The sequence below is a fragment of the Danio rerio genome, chromosome 18, assembly GCF_049306965.1.
Source record: "Danio rerio strain Tuebingen ecotype United States chromosome 18, GRCz12tu, whole genome shotgun sequence".
Lineage (NCBI taxonomy): Eukaryota > Metazoa > Chordata > Actinopteri > Cypriniformes > Danionidae > Danio > Danio rerio.
The window spans coordinates 10431540-10455668 of record NC_133193.1 but is presented as its reverse complement, the minus strand read 5'-3'; the positions used below and the strand labels follow the sequence as shown (position 1 = coordinate 10455668).

Sequence of the window (24129 nt, the reverse complement as noted above, 5' to 3'; positions counted from 1 at the left end):
TATGCCAGAGTAATTGGCAATTCATACCACTGTGGTGACCACAAACTGGGAAGAAGCCAAATAAAAGTGAGTGAACTGTGGAGCTGCGCATCGATGGATTTGCTCTTCAGTGTTTTGACTTTTAGCAGTAAGAATTAAACCACACTGAACTGAACTAAACTAATATAACCTCTGAAAACTGGACTGACACAGTTTCAATTTCAATTTACTAGACCTTCTGTGTTAAGCTGCTTTGACACAATCTACATTATAAAAGCTCTATAGAAATAAAGGTGAATTAAATTAAACTGGCATGACACAACTTTAAACAAAATCAGGGCAAAATTATGCTTGTTGAGAGATTTATCTTTAATACTTTAATGCTGCTTGCTTTAAAGCAATCTACTGTTTGATGTGCTGTATTAATAAACATGATTGACTTGTCTGGAGTGCTGAATTAAAATAAATGTATATATTTACAAATAGTTAAATGTTTGCACTAGGATTTTTTCCAGCTGTAGCGGCAGGCCCTTTACACAGATCTTCCAACGACATATGGTGTTATTTCAATAACAAAATGTTATGAGCATAGTACTACAAGACGAGATTGCATTCATGTAATACGAGCATGAGAATCTCTTTGCTTGCGTGCCGATTTCCTCTGTTCGTGCACAAAACTTCTTGCACGCCCTCAAATATACGCTGCTCAAGTGCAGATTTTTTTGTGCGACCTAAAATAAACGCTGATGAAGTGCGTTTTAGTGTGTTTATGTAATTTGTATGGATCCCACATTTGTTAGATTTGCTAGGAATATTTATGAACGTCTCCAATAGACCTACAAAATGACATTGATGCCTCCTGAAGTAAAGTGAAATGGCTATAAACTCTAACAAGATAAAGTAATTAATTGTATGCAGAACCATAGACCTTTATCTATTTATACAGTGTAATTATGGAAACTGTGATCATCATAACTGAAAGCTACGTTGTGTTTGCTGCCCTCACGCATTGCACAGACCTGTGAGTCAGTCATTCAGCATGTAACCTTAAAGGGTTAAACAAATAACGCGCAGCACTACTACAATAACAGGAAGGTTTGGTAGATAATTCACCTACATTTTAATATATTTTGGTGCGATTATAACCTGCTATATTTTAAAAAATGGCAACAACTAAAGGCTTTAAGAAGATGTAACATAGCCATGGTGGGAATTAATTTTAGTGTGGAGCCCCAAAGTAGTTTAATATATATTAAAAGCACATATTTACACTCTGTAAAAATAGTTGGTTTAAAAATACATTACCAAAGCACCAAATGTTTGTAACTCAGCCATTGGGTTAAATAAACAACTCAACGTTTTCTAGAGTGCATAATCATCTACACTTTGCTTTCATCATGCGTTGAAATGTAACAGCAAACCACTGCTCAGTTGAACTTCTTTTAATTTCAAAACAAAGAATAAAACAAGATTATTTTTGTAGACAATGAGAGCAAATAATGAAATAATTAACCTGATTAACTGTTTATAAAAAGCATCACAGGGTAATCTTCAGAGAAAAGAAAAGAAACAAAACAATAAAGCAAATTTCATATTAAGTTCTTTGTTTCACTTCAAACACAGCAGCACTACAGTTGTCATTCCTCTCTGTGTGTTTCTCTCCTCTCTCTCTCTCCCTCTCTCTGCAGGACTGACCTGGCCTCTTTGCGTCAGTGGCGGACCGGAGAGCCGGGGAGAGAAAGGGCAAGAAAACTTCTCTGGCAGCTCACATACATCATCTCAACAACAAAGCAACTTTAATCAATTTGCCTGTCCAGCCCGGTCCCACTACACCCTATGGCACAGGAAAAATCAAATATTTATCATTTTCTTCTCTGTGCTGAACTCCAGGAAACAACTCACCCTGGAGAAGTAGGTCAGAAAGAGGGCACCACAAAGCCCTCTCTCTATCTCTCTTTTAACTTTTCGCTATCCTAAACAGCAAACTGCACACGGTGCACATCTCAGGGATGTCACAGGACACATGTGTGGCTTTAGATGCCAATAAGAAGAGTGTTGACTCGACAGAAGTGCTGACTCTGTGAATCAATGTCAAGGCTTTGCATCGACTTATCTTTGGGACAATTGCTTAATCCGTTCAACTATGCATATGTGTGTGTGTGTGTGTGTGTGTGTGTGTGTGTATGAGTATTCAGTATATGTGTGCTATATATACTAAATACTATATATACACATGCAAACTCCACATAGAAATACCAACTGACTCAGCCAATGTTGAGCCCATTTCTATTTACTTTTTATATATTTAGTGTTATGTCCATATGTTATTATACAGTTTTGGAATTGTTGTTTTAGTTTTGCGTTTCTAGGGTACGCGGGTTGGCTGTTTTGAATATCAATCATTTAGGATACAGACTGACGTGCGATGCCCCAATTGAGAAGACTCCCAAACGTTTCGCTGAAGGATGGTGTAAGTAAGTAAGTAAGCATTGTGTATTTATATGGACCCAAATACCTATACACCCAAAGCACTTTTCAATCATGAGGGGGGTCTCTTCTTACCACCACCAGTGTGCAGCATCCACTTGAACGATGCAACAGCAGCCACAGGGGAACGGCGCCAGTGTGCTCACCACACACCAGCTCTATTGTGATAGAGCTAATTCGGTGGATGAGGATGATTGGGAGGCCATGAAGGGTAAGGGCCAAGAACACAAGGGTTACACCGCTACTCTTTACAAGAAGTGCCATGGGATTTTTCATGCCCACAGAGAGTCAGGACCTCAGTTTAATGTCCTATCCAAAAGACGGTACTCACTGACAGTATAGTATCCCATTCACTTTACTGGGGAATAAGGACTGCAGGATGAGTGCCCCCAGCTGGTCTGCACTAACACAGCTAACTAACTACTTCCAAGAGCAACCTAGTTTTCCCATATGATCTCCCATCTAGGTACTGACCAGGCTTAACCCTGCTTAGCTTCAGTGAGTAACCGGTCTTGGCCTGCAGGGTGATATACTATATAAAGACAACGCTGTATCAGTTCAGATATACCCGGCATTTCGTGTGAACTTGAACTGTGTTTGTCATTTGTTTGATGTGTGTGTTTCTTCCCCTTTTGCTTTGATCTATTATTGTTTGATTAACGTTTGTTGGTGTACTTTGTTTGACGTAATATTGAAATGTTTTTGTTTCAAACTGCTTTGAGAACTGGAGTGTGAACATTGTATCTGTGTATTATTCTAGATGTAGTAAAGTAACAAAATACAAATACTCAAATTACTGTAACTGAGTAGATTAAAAAATAATTGAAAGTATGATGGCTTTTCATTTGCATGTTGTTGTTATTTATGTAACTACTATTTTAAACTTCTGTGGCTTAATTATGGATAAAATATGGGTAATTTAAATTGTTTAATAAATGTATTTGACTTTTGGAAATCACCAAAGAACCCCCGGTCATTTCCCCCCGACCCCCACTTTGTAAACCACTGACATAAATAATATGTAATCAAGTAATCCATAAATATGAAAAAAAATCTCCACCAATCCAGATGACATACAGTTAAAGTCTGAATTATAGTTTGAAAAGTGTAGGTGCTGCTTAGAAGATTTTTTAAAATACATTTGTAAAATTAATATTTCTAATAACTAATTTATTTAGTCTTTGCTATCATTGATGACAGAACAAAATATTTGACTAGATATTGTACAAGGCATTAGTATTCATCTTAAAGTGCAATTTAAAGGCTTAACTAGGTTATTTATCATAACTGGGCAAGGTAGAATAATTAGGTAAGTGATTGTAAAGCAGTGGTTTGTTCTGTAGACAATCAAAAAAATATTAATAATATTGACCTTTTAAAAAATGTAAAAAAAAAAGTACAAATTAATTTCATTAGCCAAAATATAAGAAATTTGTCTTTTCCAGAAGAAAACATATTATTGAAATTACTGTGAAAATATCCTTGCTATGCTGAGAAATATTTGAAAAAGAATTTCACAGGAGGGCTAATATTTTTTGCCCTCAACTCTATAATCCATTACTACCGAGCGCTGTGTGTGTTACCTTTTGGAAGCTGGGATGTATCTGGAGCACTGGGTGCCGTCCCAAGCGCAGTAGGGGTCTCTTGCTAGACAGCATTCAGCACAGCCCTGTCCATAAATATGGCACCTGTGCAGTGACACCTGCACCAACCCGTCGCTTCCTCCGACAAACAGCTGCTGCTGCAAACACACACACATAAACAAAGTACTAAACCAGGTGCAATCACAAAAAAGTGCTTACTAGAGGAACCACTCTAATAGCGTTATCAGTAAATGTCACTTGTTTGCTGCCTTTTTTGGTCCAACAAACTCTAAAAAGAACCATGTGTACGTGTGACTCAAGCGAAATAAACTATAAAACAAACAAGCACAAAAAGTGTGCTGTTGTTTTTCTCTCAGCATGAAGCAGCAGCAGACCTTACTATTTAACATTTTAAACACAAATGAAGTTCAAGATCTCATTTAAACAAACATATTATCCTGTTTGTTGATTTGAATTTAAATCTGTTTCCATGTATAGTTTACATTTGATATATTCATTTATATCAGTGGTGGAAAGAGTATGTCTCCTTGGAATTATAAGGTTCTAACTGCGTTCTGATGATTTTGAGATATTGAGTTTCAAAGTTTGCATTCCATAGAACAAACAGTATGTGTGTAACATTTGTTTTTTAAAATAAAAAGGCCTAAAATGCAAACAACTTATATACATAAAAAAACATCCTATAATGGAAATAAGTTGTCATTTAATGAGAATGTCAATTACTCAATTTTGACAAAAGTGTCAGATATAACCTTATAATTCTAAGGTGATGAGTACTGAAAAATCATACTCAATTAAAAATACCTTTACTTGCCCAAAAATGTAGTACAAGTAGAGTAAAAGTATATGTAGTATAAGTAGCCCTTTCAAAAATACTTATGAGTAGTGAGTATTACACAGTAAAAGGTTTGTGCAGGGATGTGTAAACATAACATTCTGTAGTGCTTTTAGTTATCTTCCTATATTCATTCATTCGTTCCTTCCTTCCATTGTTTGCTCTTTCCTTCCTTCAATCATTCATTCGTTTGTTTCTTTATTCATTCATTCATTTGTTCCTGCCATTGTTCCTCCCTTCATTCATTCACTCATTACTTGGTTCCTTCATTCTTTTGTTCCTTCCTTCATTTAGTTTTTTGTTCATTCATTCATTCGTTCATTCCATCCTTCGTTCCTTAGTTTTTTCATTCCTTTTTTGAAACCTTGCTTCATTCGATCCTTCCTTCCTTCAGTAGTTCGGTGCTTTCTTCCTTCATCCAGTCCTTCCTTCCATTCCTTGTTTGACCCTTCCTTTCATTCTTCATTCGTTCCATTTAGTGATTGTTTAGGGCTGTTTGGAGATTTCAGTCATCATGCTGTCAACATCCTTCATCTTTTCATCAGTGACAGTCTATAAACAGTCTCTGGGTCATTGCGTGCAAAGATGTTGGACATTTTTAATGCTTCCAAAAGGTTTGCTGCACTATAAATAATACCCATGTCTTGAGGTTGTTCAGTATGATGCGATTTACTTTCTATGTGCGATTTGATTGGACAGGAATCACAGGACTGATTTTTCTACTTATAATATGTATATACACAATATATAATTACAGCTGATATAATTGAACATACAGTATATGTACATATTTGTAATTTCAATGTTTTGTAAATGTGAAACACAATGAACTTCTGTGCCCTATATGTAATTTGAATACAGTGCTTATAGCAAAATCATCATACCCCTTTGTAATAGTTACTTTATTTGTCATAGAGCCTAAAAATAAAATCACAATCCAAATACCTTTTCCAACCTTTGAAAGGTTTTTAGGCAACACGGTGACTCAGTGGTTAGCAGTGTATGTGTATGAATGAGTGTCGAAAAATGTTTCCCAGTACTGGGTTGCAGGTGGAAGGGCATCCGCTTTGTAAAACGTATGTTGGATAAGTTGGCAGTTCATTTCGCTCATTCCGAAAATTAAATGAAATTAAATTAAAGGTTTATGTAGCCTTCTCTCAACCTGTGCCTTTCTACAACTTTATCCTGAAGGTCTTCTAAAAGCAGGTTATTAAGTGAGTAAAGGTATAGATTTTCACAGGGTATGATCATTTTCTATAAGCACTGTATATTAGATTTCTAAATGGTTTGTCACTGTTGGCATTGCTTGTGTTGGTGGGTTTTAAAATACACTTGCTATATATAATAACACTATTGTGTGGAATCAAAACTAAGGGAAGAAGAATAATGACACTGACATATTTGTTTGGCTGAACTGCATTACAGTCAAATGCAGTTAGTTTCATAACTTACAAATGTTGCAGCACTGACAAGGTTATTGAACTGAATTGAATCGATTCAGCTGATTCAAGTGATTCAAGCTAAATAATGACAATACTATCTTCTGCAGAGCTGCTTATAGATGAATCATAATCAATTAAATGGACACACTAAACTGAATTGAGCTTAAAAAGTCTACTATTTCCCTTTTAGAGTCACTTTATTGAAACATTAGAATGTGTCTCATGTTTTAAGTTTGCACAAATTGGTTCCGTTGGTTTGCTTTTTACTGTTAAGCTACATTGAAACAATCTGTACTGCATAAAGCTCTACATAAATAGAGATGACGTGAAACTGTTTAACGATTACAGCTTGTAGAAAAACAAAGTATTTTATGTCAATTTTTGTCCTTCCATCCCGCTTGTATTCTCCATTTAATTTCTTGTCTGTGCTCTATAATGCTCTGCTCTTAAAAGCCAAAGGACCCTAAAAATAAATAATTACAGAAAGAATTGGCCAAGTGGCCTGCTGATGTAACCCTATAATTCTAGCTGAGCGCACAGAGAAAGGAGGATAAAAGCTTTCGAGTGAACTGCGAACCCAACCATGAACTGCAAAAGATAATAAGAGATAATTAGACAAACGGGAGTGTGAAGGAAAAATGAAAGGAATGGCACAAGAACAGAAAAACATACTCATCCGCAAGACTCTGATAAAACAGAACAAAACAATAGAGGCCTGAGTGCATTTGTTATGAGATCAGGGCTTGAGAACTTGAGCTGCAGTTACTAAATCTTCACAAATAATAGTCCAATGAAACTTCAAAAACAAAAACAGCTTGCTGATGATTGCTGTTGGTCATTTTGGAAGAAAAAGATTCAAATGTTGTTTAACAATTTATTTTCTTTCTTCATTCCCAAGCTAAATATTTAATTTATTAGAATCAAGTACCTGCTTTGAAGAGACTTCCATGTTGAGGATGGGTGAAGGATTCTGAAAGGAAAAATAACATAGCGATGTTGATTTTCATCCAGTCATAAATGTTGCATATTTGAATGTTTGTGACTTTCACCTTGAACACCTGAAGCTCCTCTAAGATGATCTCTTCTGAGGACCAGTTTTCTTGAGTGATGCTGACTACCTTCAATACGGATCCCATATCTATGCAAACAAAAGTGCACACATTTGTGTCTCATATAGATCTACTGCCATCTGCTGGTTGAGCAGATCATACACTCTTAAAGGCATAGTTCACCCAATTAAAATTCCGTCATTATTTACTCTCACTTTACTTGATTCAAAATTTCATGAGTTTCTTTCTTTTGTTGAGCACAAAATAAGGTATTTTTAAAACTGGATCCATTGACTTCCATAGCATTTTTTTAAATATACAAGCTGATGATTACAGGTTTGCAGCTTTCTTCGAAATATCTTCATTTGTGTTCAACAGAAGAAATTTATAAGGGTTTAAGATTAGGATGAGTCGTTAATTAATTCATTTTCTTTTCAGCTTAGTCCCTTTATTAATCTGGGGCCGCCACAGCGGAATGAACCACCAACTTATCCAGCATATGTTTTTACGGAACGGATTCCCTTCCAGCTGCAACCCATTACTGGGAAACACCCATACACACTCATTCACACACATAAATACGGACAATTTTAGCTTACCCAATTCACCTTTACAACATGTTTTTGGACTTGAGGGGAAACCGGAACACCCGGAACACTAGGAGAACATGCAAACTCCACACAGAAATGCCAACTGACCCAGCTGAGGCTCGAACCAGTGACCTTCTTGCTGTGAGGCAATTGTGCTACCCGTGCTGCCTGCCTTCATTTATTCTCATTCATTTTCTTCTGCTTTTCCGGGGCCGGGTCACGGGGCCAGCAGTCTCAGAAGAGGAGCCAAGGCTTCCCATATCTCCAGACACTTCCTCCAGGGGGATTCTGAGGCGTTCTGAGACACATAGTTCCCTAAGTCCTACTCCGGGTGGGACATGCCTGGAACACCTCCCTAGGTAGAGATCAAGGAGACATCCGAACCACCTCAGCTGGCTTCTCTCGATGTGGAGGAGCAGCCGCTCCACTCCGAGCTCCTCCCGAGTGACAGAGTTCCTCGCCCTATTTATAAGGGTGCGCCCTGCCACCCTGAAAGGAAATTCATTTCGGCTGCTTGTATCTGATATGTTGTCCTTTCGGTCATGACTCAAAGGTCATGAACACAGGTGAGAGTAGGAGTGTAGATTGAATGGTAAATTGAGAGCTTTGCCTTTTAACTCGGCTCTTTCTTTACCACAACGGACCATCTGGGGTAAGAACTTTCCTCCAACCTGGAGATGGCAAGCCACCTTTTTTATTCTTATGTGAACTATCCCTTTAAGAGTTTATCAAATATCTAAATCACATTTCCTTATTTCCCCAAAAATTCACCATCATAAATGTAGCTGTTTTATATGACTTGTCAAGTCTTTCTAACCTGTGCCCAAGAACATAACAGCATACTGTCCATCCTCAGCTGCCACGCGGTCCACTATGATCTGAGTAAGCCGGTACTCAGTATTGATACGAGTGAAAATTGGTCGGCCTGTCATTGGGTGCACAGACTGGTACATGAGTGGGTGCAATCGTATAAAACTGATGACTTCATCTGGAAAGTCTTTCGTTGTTTTTATATGAGGATCATATGTCCGACTGGGGCACTGCAAGAGGGAAAATAAGATGTGTTTAGAAAATAAAGTAGAAAAAGATGAAATCTGCAAGTAATTTTGTATGCATATGAAGTGATGTAACTGCACATGGCATTATCTAAATAGGCATTATATTTCCACTTTAATGTATGTAGAAAAAACAATAACTGGAAGCAAAGGGGGCATAAGTAGTGTTATGACTCCCTCTAGTGGTGATGTATGAAAGAGTCTGCCCCTGATAAAGAAAGAAAAAGAGAAGAGCATGAAAGTGGAGTGTAAAGAGTGTTACTAACAGTGCCTGGACGTGGGTAGGGAATTCTGCCTTCATATTCCACCCAGCGATGATCTGGTCCCTCTTTATGAGCATACGGTCCATTAAACGCTGCACGGATGTCTTCCATTGTATAGACGCACACTGCTGATCCTTTAAAGATGGAACTAACCCCACAAAAAACATAAGAAGCTAAAAACTTCAGTAAAAGCATTTCACATTACAAACAGGCAGTGTTGGGAATAATGCATTACAAGTAACATGAGTTACGTAATAACGTTACTTTTTAAAAAATCACTTCTTCAATGAGAGAATGCGTTTATTATTTTGAATGTCTCGAAGAAAAGGAAAAAGGTATTTTCTCAGTGGACAGTGATTTTATGCTACTCATAAGATAAAAAAAGTACAAAAGTAGGAAACACGTTGCTTTAAACTTTCATGTATATACAGCATGTATAGCTCTGGAGTCAGGAACTTCTCAGAAGATAACATTATTTAAAATGATTATTTTCTAGGTGTTTTTTAAAGGTAAATATAGGTGTAGGTTATACAGTATGATGTTAATTGCAGAGCACCTCTATTAACAAAAAAAAAAAAAAAAAAACTCGGCAAGATCTTAAAGAGATCAAGCCCCAGCAAACGTAAAGGAACACAAGTAGCACAATCGCCTAACAGCAAGAAGTTCGCTGGTTCAAGCCCCAGCTGGGTCAATAAGCATTTCTGTGTGGAGTTTGTATATTCTTCCCATGTTCAGGGGTTCCCTCCGGGTGCTCCGGTTTCCCCCACAGTACAAAGACATGCGCTATGAGTGTATTAAATCTAAAAAAGCTAAATTGGCCATAGATTATGTGTGTGAATGTGAGAGTGTATGGGTGCTTTCCAGTGTTTGGTTGTGGCTGAAAGGGCATCCGCTGCTTAAAACATATGCTGGATAAATTGGCAGTTTATTCCGCTGTGGTGACCCCAGATTACTATAGGGAATAAGCTGAAAACACTCAAATCGCTTTACTCATTTTTGGCAAATTTGGCCAGGATGCCGGGAGTAAAGGCTGCCAGCATGATCTTGTATCAGATTGAATGTAATTTTCTACATGTACAAGTAAATCCTAAATGTAAATGTGGCCAAAAATAACTTTACAAGTACATACAATTATTATTATATTATATATACATACATTATATTACACTGAGATTTGATATGTAGCTGAAAAGTTGTTTAATAGGCAACAAAATGTGAAATAACAAAAAAAAAAAAAGTATAACTCTACATTGATTAAACTGTATTTTGGGTTGCTTTTCAAGCTTCAGTACCAAGATAAAAATACTGATACACCAGCCTGATCTTACAAGAAAACGTAAGTATTTTACGTTTTGTCAGTTTAGTTCAGTCGTACGAAAATATCCGTTTTTAGAAAGGAGGTCGTGACACCCAACCCCACCCCTAACCCCAACTGTCATTGGATGATGAGCAAATCGTACTAAATTGTACAAACTATATCGTACGAATTCATACGAAATAACCACTGAATCAAAAAGTTACGAATTGCCGTGAGCTTGCGTTGGACACACTAACCTGGTAGTGGTGAACACTCCATACACCATAGGGTTTTTCTCATCTCTGCTAGGGAGAAGAAAGATGTCCTCTGTAACACACACACACATACACACATTTTAAAAAGTCTGATAAATCTAAAATATGCGTTTGTGGGAGGGAGAAGTAACATAAAACACATCACTCACGGAGCTCATCAAAGTGTGTGTCCACTCCATCTGGTCCAGGAATGGAGCACACGAGTCTCGCTTTGAGAAATGTTGTCCACTTGTTAGTAAGACTTCTCAAACCTCCAACATCGTTCTTCATGCAAAAACACACACAGACACACGCAAATATAGGACATTTCAGTGAAGTCATTCCGAAAGCATGTGTTTATCATTTAAATCCTCAGTTATTATATATTTTATAGACTTTCATAATAAAATGTAAACCCAGCATTTGCTTCTGATTAAAGCAGCTTATTCAATTAAGCATAAGACGACAGCAAACCACAAGCCCTTCAGTAACACAAAGGCTAAAGAGGAGCACAAATGCACACACGAGAGACAAAGAAAGACTGTTCAAGAAATGGAGAAAAGCGAGCAAGGAGAGTTTATAAAGAGAATATAATGACCCTCTCCATGAGCAGGTTTTACGTATTTAGATGCACAAAAGATCACTGAAAGGTCTCAGAAAGAGAAGACATGCTGAGAACACTTAAACAGATCTCCTCATTACTGCCAGAAGGGTTTAATCAAAGGATTTCAATGATTTCATCTACACTCGCTTAAAGCAGCAAACATATTCCTCCACTGCCATTCTCCATGTTGAATAACACACACACTTGAGAAAAAAAGGGGGGAAGAGACCTAAAAGAGGTTTAGGAGTGGTGTTTTCCAAATTCTTTAATCTTCAAAGATGCCCTCTTCTCGTGTTAGGCCAGTTATCCAGTGAGGAATCTGGCCTCAGATTGCTTTACAGCTCTCTCCTAAAGCTATAAAAACCCTCCTGCTCCAGACCAAGAATTTTGCAATAGAGCTTGGAATTTTTATAGCATACAGCCTGGGAGGATGAGTCTATAGCATTAAGAAAACAGCTTTAAATCATTGATGTTTTATAATTGCTGCTGGATGACAGCTGACATGTGCGAACACTTATTAAAAATCAGCTCTTTATAATATTCGATTAGGATTGGTCAATCAGCGTTCCAAATTAAAATATTTAGATCCATTTCCAGCGTATGGCATGCTCTCTATAACGTTAAAACGTTTAGGGCTGATAAGATTATTTAAAATGTTTTCTTATGTGATTACCAAGGTTGCATCTGTTTATTAAAAGCAGCAATATTGTCATCTGTACTCTAATTTACAGTATTCCATTTTAACATACATTACCGGTAAAAAGTTTGGAGTCTGTAGGATTTTTAAAAGTTTTAAAATAAGCTTCTCCTGCTCACCAAGGCTGCGTTTATTTCATCAAAAATACCATACAAATTGTGAAATTGTGAAATGTTATTGCACTATAAAATAACTGTTCACAATTATTTTATTATTTAATTTAATTATTTATTCCAGTGATTTTAAATGAATTTTTAGCTTCCTTACTACAGTCGTCAGTCACATAGTCCCTTCAGAAATAACTTCATTATAATACCAATTATTATTAATATTATTATTATTATTAATAATACTATTATTATTGTCAATGGTAATAGTAATACAAGCAATAATGGCTGGAGTAATAATTTCATTTGAAACTACATAAAATAAGTGAGCAGTTATTTAAAACTTTTATACACATTTCACAATTTAACTTTTGTTTTTACATTTATTAATTACCTCCTAAATAAACTGAATAATTTTCGGCTTAGTCCCTTTATTAATCTGGGGTCCACATATACTCATTCACACACATACACTACGGACAATTTAGCTTGCCCAATTCATTTATAGCGCATGTCTTCGGACTGTGGGAGGAAACTGGAGCACCCGGAGGAAACCTACGTGAACACGGGGAGAACATGCAAACTCCACACAGAAATGCCTACTAACTCGCCTAATACATTTTTTTTTTAAAAATCAAAAAACAATTGAAGGATTCTGATTTCTGCTTTCCAATCCGTTTCATCATGGACCAACGTTTATCCTTTTCATCATCCTGTTTCTCATAATTTTTTTTAATTTATTAAATAGAATTATTTGATAATTTGAATGAGTATTTAACTGTGAATTGATTTTAATTAATGAAAAAGTTAACACACTTAATATAAGAATGTTCAGTGCATTTGCCTGTCTCTTTATAACTATTTTCAGGAGCCACCAAACTCGGTCAGAGGTCATGAAGACCTTAAGTGGAACTGAGGGCTGAGGACCGGAAGCAACTGTTTCTATTGTTATTTCTATGAGTTAAGACTATCTAAAATGTCTAAAGTGATTTAGCTATTTTTACGGTTAATTCTTTTAAAGTGATTCTTTTCTTGTTTATTAAATAAAGACTTTGTGTAATAAGGATTATAACTGCCTGAATGTAGATTATACTGTTTTTTAACCAGTTTTGATAAAGACGGCTAAGAGTACACTCAGCCTTGGATAAGAAACATATTGTACTTTGTGTATGTTCTATTTGATTGTGGATCCTTATCACAGGCCTGGAGTCAACTCTAATCAGTCTAGTGGATGTATGCTTAAGATATTGTTCAGAATATACACACAAACCCCATCTATTTTGTTAAAAGGAAAGTTCAGCTCATTTTTCTTTACCCTCTACCTGTTCCAAACCTGTTTGAATTTTTTTTTAATGGTGAACAAAAAGTACATTAAAAATAAAGCTAGAAACTGATTTTTTAGCTTTGAGAATTGTATTTTCTTTTGTGTTTCAGAAAATAAAACTCTAATTCCTGAGTTTTTCCTTTAAGCTTTAAGGTCATTCCATTTTTTTATAATATTATTTCGCAATAACGGCCAACTGACTACTCATTTTTCAGTTTACAAATTAAAAAAATAGTAGTATTTCCACATGTACTGTATTTGTCCTACCACATGCTTTGTATTTAAGTATTAACATTTTAAATCAAACTCAAGGTTTTGGTGAGCAATCGATGCCTAAATTACTTCCATCCTGTGTATGATTTGATGACGACCTTGTGGAAGAGATTCAATTGCTAACAATCCTCAGGAATATCCTTGGAAACAGTGCCCTCGAAGGGTGTTAAAATGACGAAGTTGCAATCAATGAAATCTTTGAACTTTCTTCCATATGATTCATCTTGATTATTTATGGGTAATGACCCCAGTCTTCATAGTGGACATTTTTTTAAAGGGATAGTTCGCTCAAAAAATGAAAATTCTTTTTACTTATTTTACACTTTTATTTCCTATTGATATTGAAAAAATGATATTTTAAAAAATGTTGGAAACCTGTAACCATTAACTTCCATAGTATATTTCTACTATGGATGTCAATGGTTACAGGATATCAGCTTTCTTTTAAAAAAAAAAAAATCTTGTATTAAGAAAATAAGAAAATTATACCACTTGAGGAAGTAAATAGTGTTTAAATTGTCATATTTTGAACTATCCCTTTAAGCTGTGTGTTAACACAATGGAGTCACTTAACACATTAATTTCTCAACCCAAGGGACTCTGATCATCTGATCAGGAATGACAGTCCAGGCAGCAATTACATGGCCAGACCTCTACTTTGATTTACCCAGCCTGACAGTGGTTTGGTCCTCTTTCAGCAGATCACATCAAGGGAAACGTACCAGGAAGCCTCTCCCCCCAGAGGAAGCACATTTAATCTTCAGTTCTGAGGAGGATCAGAGAGATGAGGTGAGTTTCTCTGTGATCAGGCAGCGTGAGGACGGGCCTTACCCTGCAGATCCGGGCGACACGAGACAGCACGCTCTTGTCTGTAGTGCTCCCATCACGAGAAGCCTCACGGAAAAAGAAGTAAATCTTGTCATCGTCAGGATTGTAGGTGTCTGAGATGGGATGGGCAGAAATGAACTTGCCCTCTGTAGGGATAAGAGAGACAAAAGCTGATCAGATTTAATTTATATCTGTGATGGTAATCCAACCAATCCCTTTATAATCTTGTAAGAAAGTGTGGACGCTTATTAAAATTGTTACCAGTAAATGCAAACTTAAATTAATCTTCTCCCATAAACTATACTTTAGTAAGAGTACCTTTAACATAAATGCAAATGTTATAAGGTCTGCTGCAAAAACAACTGAGTCCATGCCTAAAAACCTAAATAAACTAAACTTTTGCACTGGCTGTTAGTAAAACTAGGCTTAAAGGTGTTGTATGTAAGTTTTTTACTCTTCTAAAGCATACAAATACCATAATATGTTTGCAGTTGTTAAGAAACATGCTGAGTGAATATTCTTGTTTACCTGAAAAACAATACTAAGTCAGAAATTCAGCTTTGAAAATGTGAGTTACATGCCAGAACGGCTGCCTTTTGGTTCTTTAACCCGCTTAATGCCACTTTAGCCAATTATATTTCAGCACCCCGGGTTGTGTTGTTGTAAAACAGCATATTTCATTTATTCGGTCAGACAGGCTCACAAAACACAAATCCGCGACTAAAATGTGACCTTCGGTGGACAGTAGCAGACTCCAGAATAAGACGTAGATTTAGAGTTTCACATGAGTAGGTTGTGTTCTAACAACATGCTGCATGACGAGAGATGCAGTGATAAGCATTTTGGCTTTTTGCATCAAACAAAACAGGACAGAAATTTTAATATAGCTATTCAGAAGCGCAGAATAGTGCACTTGCTGCACTTCAACAAATTTATCAGCTTTATCATTGAATTATTACATATTAAACCTTTAACTTTATTTAAATGTACATGCTGAATCCCTGATATGTGTTGGTTTTCACAGAGTCAAAGCTCGAAAGTTCAATTTCAAATGGTTTACTTTATTTTAAAGATCTGCTGCTGCTTTCAGTAGTATGGGAAAAAATTGCATGTAAAAAGGCATTCAAATGCACATTATTAGCATTTATCACTGAATAAAGCACATGAGGTGTACCTGAGGTGATAATTGTCAGTTTTCGGTTGTTCAGCTGCAAGAAATAAATGCCGTTTCTAAAATATACATTTCAGGTGTTGATTAGAACAAAAACTCATTTTAATATGGAAAATATTCTTTTGCTTTAGGCTTGACAGTCAGGCCTGCTCCTTTTAGTGTCGTCAATCTGGCAACCTGCGCTTGTGTGTGTTTTGTACCAGGAGTACAATACCTAGTTCAACCACTGGGTGTCAAACTTACACACTGCAGTGTTTTCTTTTTTATTAAGAACAGTTTATTAATTAGTTTATAATGATAAAACAATCAATATTCTGGTGAAGATAATGGTCAACTGGTAAATGTTTCAAATAATTTTGTTCAAATGGTTTTTAGAAAAATCTTGTTTAATACAATAACTTTTTAGTCAACTGAGCTATTGTGTATTAGGAAAAAGTTGCCATAAAACGTAACACAAACAACAATCGTCAATCATCAGGATTGAGGTGTCTGAGACGGGCTGGGCAGAAAAAAACTTGCCCTCCGTTGGGATCAGAGAAAGAAAAGCTGGTCAGATTTAATTTATATCTGTGATGGTAATCCAACAATCCCTTTATAAGACTTGTAAGAAAGCCTGAAAGCATATTAAAATGTTTAAGACCCCGCTGTTTGTGTGTGTGTGAGAGAGTATAAAGACAAAACTGTATTCTAATGTTTAGTGTAAATGCTAGGCATTTCCTTTAGGACCCACAGCAGACAGTAAATGGGTGTTTAGGGTTGGAAAATAGACTGTGTGGGTTTTAAACTCCATTAAATTGCACCAGAAACTAGAACGGCTCTAACATTTAGAAGGAAAGAAAAGGTGGAAGAAAGACAGTCATTACCTCAACGACTACACAAAGACTGTATTATATTGGACTTTTTACAAATGAATTAGAGCAAGAGAAAGGGAGAGAGAGGACAGAAGGGTAGATTATAAGAGAGGTCTAGGGTTTTCAATATTTTATTTTTGCAATATAAAGAATTAGAGTCCAAGCAGTAAGAAGTACTATATTGTATTACATTTTTAGTGTCACGTTTTAATATATCAAGGTGTGGAAGTCCAAAAATAACATTTGTGAACTATTTGACACTTTTTACGGGTATATAAAAAACCTTAGAGTTGAGTTAATAACAGAAATGGTTCTTTTTGCACTTGGCAACTTGGCCATCCATTCATTCCTCCCTGTGGAGTGATTTGACTCATCAATTTATGACTAAAGTATTTTTTTCTGTAAATCATCAGAGTTATATATCATAGACACACAGGCAACAAACCTCACATTTGCCATCTTTTAAAGCACTAACACATTTTTCACAGTAAATCAGTTTGTGGTAAGAGTATATTAATGACTGTGCAATTTTCAGTGGTTTTGGCTTTCCTCATTCTGACATTTAGGTTTTGTATGTGTGTTACTATGAGTGTGTGAACAAAATGCTGTTTTAATATACAGTGCATCACTGTTCAAATATTTTAACAATGAATTAATTCAACAGGGAGCCATTACAATGATCAACAGTGAAAATCAACAAGTTCATAATGTTACAAAAGAGTTTTGTTCTAATGAACCATGTTTGTTTAACTTTCTATATATTAAAGAATCCTAAATAATGCATTACAGCTGCACAAAAATGTCAGGTAGATCAACTAATTTCATTGATGATAAAAAAAATGGTTTATGAGCACTAAATCAGCAGAAATCAGAATGACTCCACAGAAAGGTTCACACAGCATTAGATACTAGACAAATGATACTTAAAATTGAGAGTTAACACAAAAATAAATTATAATAATATTGTTGTTTTATTGTTAATTTGTGCAAATGAACTGAGTCTTTTATTATTAATAATGTTTGAAACTTTTGAGAAATAAATGCATGAAAAAAAACTCAGTTTAGGTAACCCAGGCCATCAATTGAAACTAAACTGAAAGCATTTGCCCACATGCATAGCTTAGTGCCTATTTAGTCTTCAACAACTAAAAAAAGAAAGAAAATGCTATAAACAGCAACAGCTAGCCTATCATTTAGTCATTAAACCGGATTGTTAAGCAATGCTAACCGTTGATCCAGTAGTCTTCTGAGATGTCTGTGCGAATGTACTGCTGGTGTGGAGGTGGGCCGAGAGAGCGGGTAAACGTGCTGTCCTTGCCCAGGAAATCAGACGCCGTGCCAGCGTACAGATACTGATCTGAAAACATTAAATGAGAGCATCTCAGCATAAACACAGACCTGCGGTCAGTCACGTTTACAGCAACTGACCATCAACCATCACCATTACGTTCCCCTTTTCTCGCACGTGCCATATACAATTCCAAATGAGATCTGATGTTCCATAAACAAATGACTGTCTCTGCAGTTTCCACGAAAAGAAACGGGGGTTTCTGGATTATGTTTTTTGAATAATCTGATTAACATTTGGATTTGGGCCTCGACTCCACCTCACCCATCTCTCTATGCGGTTTGGAGTAAATCTCTCTGACACTAGTGTTCTCCCAGAGTTTTCCCCTGTTAATTATGCCTGTCAGTGCGAATAAACAAACACACTCAGCCACACTGTTAAAGGAGGAGTTCACCCAAAAGTTAAATCCTCATTTGCATTACGTACTTTGGATTTGGAGGCTACAGTGAAGCAAATTATTTTCAACTTATATTATCAACTAAAAAAGTGGTGCATTTTCTTTACTTAAAGTTAAGTGGCTTTTATGATTGATTGATTGATTGATTTCAAGTTTTTTATAATTATTTTGTAAGAGTAAAATTGACATGTGTGGTTTTAACAACCAGATGCATTTAAACGTGTCCAGTGTTGTCTGGAATGCATCCCAAACTACCTCCTGAAGTGTATTGAGCGATCAGATTTAACTCTGTTTCTTATGTGTTTTGGAGGGCATTAAGTGACCAGGTGTAAACTTTTGTTGCAATGCAACTTTTAATGCAAAACATTCTCATTTCTTCATTTAAATCTAGGACTAAAATGAGGACGAGTATAAATGATGGCAGCTTTTTAAACTATTAATAATAATAATGATACATTTTATTTATATAGCACCTTTCCAGAGGTCAAGGACACTTTACAAAGAATGTAACAAAAAGAGATTGTAACAAGCAGACATTGGAAAAAAAAGTAAACAAGCAGAGACAACATTAGGTACACAAACATACAGGGAGTCAAATACAACAAACTGGAAATACAAAACAAGACCTAAGAGACAAATAAGCAGAGTGCAGGTGGATCAAATAAAGTGGTCAGTATGTCAGAACAGTGGTGAAGCATTCAGAAAACAAGTGAGTTTTAAGTAAATATTTGAATTCAGAGATATTATTAACAGAACGGAGTGAGCATGGTAAAGAGTTCCAAAGTTTGGGTGCAATAACACTAAATGATCTGCCCCCTATTGAAGAGAGGCGGTACCAAGGGACAGGAAGAAGACCAGAGTCAGAGGAACGTAAAGAGCATGTAGGGGTGTAGGGGACAACCATGTTGCAAATATAAGAGAGAGCTCGGCCATTTAAGGATCTAAATGCGAGAAAGACAATTCTGAATTTAATGCGGTATGCAACTGGGAGCCAATGGAGGTTGTACAAGATTGGGGTTATATGAGCAGAACGTTTGGTATGAGTGAGTATTTTAGCCGCAGAGTTTTGAATATATTGTAATCTGGAGATGAGGCTGGCAGGCAGGGCCGGAGCAAGCTGAACGGCCGCTCTAGGCAGAGGACGATCACGCCGCCCTCAACCCCAATGTGAAAACAAAAGTGACCGGTTATGAAAATGAAGTGAGGTGTCGCAGACCTCTTTTCCGGTGCACTATGCGCGGATATAACTGAGGACGCGCGGGTGCTGAGGGAGGGAGGGAGGGAGGTGTCGGGGACACTTCGCTCTTTATTCTGCCGCCCTACGCGCAGATATAACTGAGGACGCGCGAGTGTCGCGGACCTCAATTCTGCCGCCCTATGCGCGGATATAGCTGAGGACACACGGGTACTGATGGAGGTGTCGCTGATGCCGCCCTCTCTATTCTGTCGTCTATGCGCGAATATATCTGAGGACAAAGGTGGTAAGGGAGGTGTCGCGGACGCCACCCTCTCTATACTGCCGCCCTAGGCGGCCACCTAGGTCGCCTCTATGGACACGCCGGCCCTGCTGGCAGGCAGACCAATGAAAAGGGTATTACAGTAGTCAATGCGTGAAGAAACACATGCATGAACAACAGTCTCTAATAATGAAGGGACGCAGTTGGGCAATATACGACATAAATAAAAGAATGCAGATTTAATAACACATTTAATGTGGGACTGAAAGGAGACTGTGGAGTCAAAGATTACACCAAAATTTTTGACAGAAGTAGATGTTTTAATGTGAGAGACAGCAATCTCACAGGAGAAACTGGTTGAAATATTGCTGGCAAGCGCTGGAGTGCCAATAAAAATGATCTCAGTTTTGTCCATGTTGAGTTTCAAAGAATTTGAGTTAAGTTTATCATTAATGTCCTTCACACAAGCAGACACTTTATCAATTTGGGTGGATAAAGTGGGTGTACAGACAGAAAAAAGTTAAATATCTTCTGCATAAAAGTGATAGTTTAGACCAGTGGTGGGCAAACTTTTTAGACCCGAATAGCTACATCAAGTTTTGCAAACCAAGTGAAAGGCCAAATCCTTCAAAAATAACTGTCTAATAAATAATTTATTATAACAATAAATAATAAATAACATTATTAATTTACTAATTCTGAAACCAAACCGTTACTCAGAAGCAGCATTATAAAAACTCCCTCGCGGGCCGAATGAAAGTGTTCAGCGGGCCGCATATGGCCCACAGGCTGTAGTTTGCCCACCTCTGGTTAAGACCATGACGTTGTATAATCAGACCAACTGGGATTAGATATATTCCTTGAAAACTTTTCGTCTTCAGGTCTATTTATGAAAATTACATTGCAGAAACGCAATTTCTGGTAGGAAGGAAGGATCTGTAATGACTAATAGCTATAATTAATCAAACTTTGCTCAGCTGGAAAAATTCAGGCTTCAATGCAAAAATGAAACACAAAAAGAAAAAAAGAGAGGAAAGTTTACAGCTGGTGTTCTTGACAGGGTGTGACATTTCTCTATAACCTTCCATTGGAAACATGAGGGTTGGTTTAACTTGAAGCCAAAAGCAAATGTCTGACAGACAGAACAGAGGAACCAGATTTTTTGTTGAGGGAAAGCCGTGTAAAGAGTCAATTGCCCTTTACAGCAGGTTTGTGTTAGAGAAGGAAGAGCTGTTAAATCAGGTCTCACCTGTGAGCACTGAAGCAAAAGGCTGATTAGGATCAAAAGGACATTTCATTCGGCCAGATTCCATAGTGTTGCTGTGAAGCTGCAGCCAGCGGTCCTGCATGGTGCATAAAACACACATCATAACTTGCATACGGAAAAAATAAGTCTTTTAAGAATATTAGTCAATGAAATAGACAAGTAATCCTTTAACTCAGTCATTAATTGATTTGCTTGCCTCTTTGTGACCTTTAATTTCTAAGAAGGCACATGTAGGATGGAAGGCTCCAGTGCCACAGGCGTAAACATGGGTCCGGTTATAGCTGTGCAAAACTCGTATGAAATTTGCACATTCAGTCTGCAGCAAGAGAAAGGGAGAAAATATTTTAGCATTGTTTAGGTCAGTTTTAAAACAGAGATGAATGTCATTGCATAAGACACCAAAATAGCAACAAAATATTTGCCAAATTTGAATCAAAGACATAGCAGCTCATTTGCAAAATGACAAAAGCAATAAAATCAGGACCAAAATTACTTGGAGGCGAAGTAATTAAAACTAAAAATTTAAAATTAACAAAATGAGCAGAGGCGATGTTCTGTTGATTTGTCCTACCTTGTCAGATTGTCCTACCTCCAGTTCAAAAAGTAGGTAGCATATTTTAATTACGCAGTATGCTAGCCATCATATTTTGAGTGTAAATTGTTATTTTATTTTTATTTTAATCTCCTCCATGAACTGCCACCTTATCGTGGTGGAGGGCTTTGAGTGCCTGAGTGATCCTAAGAGCTATGTTGTTGGGGGCTAATGCCCCTGGTAGGGTCTCCCAAGGCAAACTACATCCTGTTTGCAGTTTATTTAACAAAAAACTACAAGTTTACACTGGCTATCACTACACTGGGCTAAAGTGTTTTTTTATGAAAAATGTTTAATAAATTTTCTTTTAATGTTTTAATTAATTAAAATGAAAACAAAATTAATTAATTTTTTTTTCAAGATAAAGGTCAAAAAATGACTAATATAGTTTTTTAAATAGAATTTGTGCAACTTTAAAAAATTTTTTTTTCTGTTTAATACAATAACTTTTTTATATTTAAGTGTAGCCTGGGTTTTTGTATAAAATGAAAATGTTGCCAATAAATATAAAGTGCAAATAAATAGTTTTCTGTAAAAAATCTATTTTCTCCAAGGCAGCATATATAAATATAATTACAGCTAAAATAAGCGCTAAATTGACTTTTCATTATTCTATTTCTAAATACTTTACGATGAAATAAATCAACTCAATCAACTTTTACATATTATCAATATCTAAAACGGGGTGGCACGCTGGCTCATTGGTTAGCACTGTTGCCTCACAGCAAGACAGTCGCTGGTTCGAGTCCCGGCTGGGCTAGTTGGCATTTCTGTGTGGAGTTTGCATGTTCTCCCCGTCTTGGCATGGGTTTCCCCCTGAGTGTTCCGGTTTTCTCCACAGTCCAAAGACATGCGGTATAGGTGAATTGGATTATTTAAATTGGCTATAGTGTATGGGTGTGTGTGAATAAGTGTGTATGGGTGTTTTCCAGTACTGCTTTGCAGCTGGAAGGGTGTTGCGTAAAACATATGCTGGAATAGTTGGTGGTTCATTCCACTGTGGTGACCTTTAATAAATCAGAACCTAAGCCAAAAAAAAAATGAATGAATGAATGAATGAATATTTAAAACACTTATGTTGGTTCATTTTTGTGGAAATCGTAACACACTTTTAAACCCTCTCTGATAACCAGAAAGTTAAAAAGAATAGAGATTGATAAAAAAAAAAAAAAAAAAACTTTAGTAACATTGTTTAAGATTTAATATAACTTCAGCTCATTAAAGCCTTTCTGCTTGAATTAAATTTTTCTTTAAAAAAAAGAAAAAATTCAAATAGATTCGATAAATCTCAGGGGGGAAAAACTGTATTGAAAGGCTGACGTTAAACATGTTACAGCTCTCTTTTACAAGACAGCTTTGAGTTAGAGAGTGTCTGTGTATTGAAATGTTCATTCAACAGACATATAATCTGACTGATACTTACAAGAGGGTTTTTACCAGCCAGTATACACATTTCCACCCTGTCTCTCGAAGCAGGCCAGCTCAACTGCAAATAAAAAACACACAAAAGCAAGACATTCAATGAAAAGCAGGAGCAACAAAAACCTTTATCCTCTATATAACTTTATAGTCAGCAGAAGTGTTTACAATCGTCTCTCCTGACACTGTAACAGAAAGCTAAACCAACGGACTATGTAAACCATACCAAAACTTCGATTTAGACTGAGATCATGCCGTGACTCAAAAGCAGGAATTTAAACAGAGTGTAATCCATTGTGTATTTAAGAGATGAAAAGCTGTACACGTGAAATACTGTACACACATGAGAGGGAGGACGATGTTCAGATAAAGAGTGATGAAGGGGCCGCTGGTCCTGTCTCTGCAAACATGTGTTATAAAAGGCTTAAGCGCTTAGCATACGCAGGGTTGACCTTTGACCTTGACCTCCAAGAGCCGTCTCTACATGTAATATGAAATCCATGATTACACACGCTCGTGAGACGACTTTACATGATGCCGCTTTTGAAGATTGTCGTACCTACCGCAAACTTAAAACCGTTCAGTGTGTCCTATACAAATCGGGGGGAAAAAAAGTATGAACAGATGAGTTTACAACACACACTTGCATGTCTTGCGTAAACTTATATTTGTGTGTATATATGTAAAGTTCTGATGGAAAAGCATCTAAATGCTATCTCAAATTTCTAAAATTATAGTTTTTCTGCAGTCTCATGTTTTTAGGTTCAGTAATTTACAATTTATGGAGATTAATCAGTTATTTTCATTGCTTTTAGAGTGAACTCACCGAATCTAAATATAGGAGGCTGAGAAAAATGCTTACTTAAAAAAATTTCAGATCTGAACTCTTCATATATAGAAAAATGTCAAATTTGTATTATCATTATTTACTGTAACATA

At 36.5% G+C, this 24129-nt stretch overlaps 1 protein-coding gene and 1 long non-coding RNA gene across 2 annotated transcripts in view; one reads left to right on the top strand and one right to left on the bottom strand.

Annotated features, from left to right (window-relative positions):
* LOC141378809 (uncharacterized) overlaps positions 1 to 3310 on the top strand; it is a 127467-nt gene extending 124157 nt beyond the window's left edge. The window contains exons 2-4 of the long non-coding RNA XR_012394302.1: positions 1668 to 1890; positions 2335 to 2457; positions 2551 to 3310. This is a non-coding gene — a long non-coding RNA (uncharacterized lncRNA). The remainder of the gene's footprint in view (positions 1 to 1667; positions 1891 to 2334; positions 2458 to 2550) is intronic.
* The window catches only part of sema3d (sema domain, immunoglobulin domain (Ig), short basic domain, secreted, (semaphorin) 3D), a 67388-nt gene that overhangs the window by 11253 nt on the left and 32006 nt on the right, over positions 1 to 24129 (bottom strand). Inside the window, exons 4-15 of the mRNA NM_131048.2 lie at positions 23195 to 23257; positions 21376 to 21495; positions 21162 to 21255; positions 17939 to 18067; positions 14692 to 14834; positions 11026 to 11140; positions 10859 to 10928; positions 9308 to 9452; positions 8804 to 9026; positions 7397 to 7485; positions 7276 to 7317; positions 4050 to 4207 (exon numbers count right to left, since the gene is read on the bottom strand). Coding sequence (NP_571123.2) covers positions 4050 to 4207; positions 7276 to 7317; positions 7397 to 7485; positions 8804 to 9026; positions 9308 to 9452; positions 10859 to 10928; positions 11026 to 11140; positions 14692 to 14834; positions 17939 to 18067; positions 21162 to 21255; positions 21376 to 21495; positions 23195 to 23257 — 1391 coding nt within the window. The remainder of the gene's footprint in view (positions 1 to 4049; positions 4208 to 7275; positions 7318 to 7396; positions 7486 to 8803; positions 9027 to 9307; positions 9453 to 10858; positions 10929 to 11025; positions 11141 to 14691; positions 14835 to 17938; positions 18068 to 21161; positions 21256 to 21375; positions 21496 to 23194; positions 23258 to 24129) is intronic.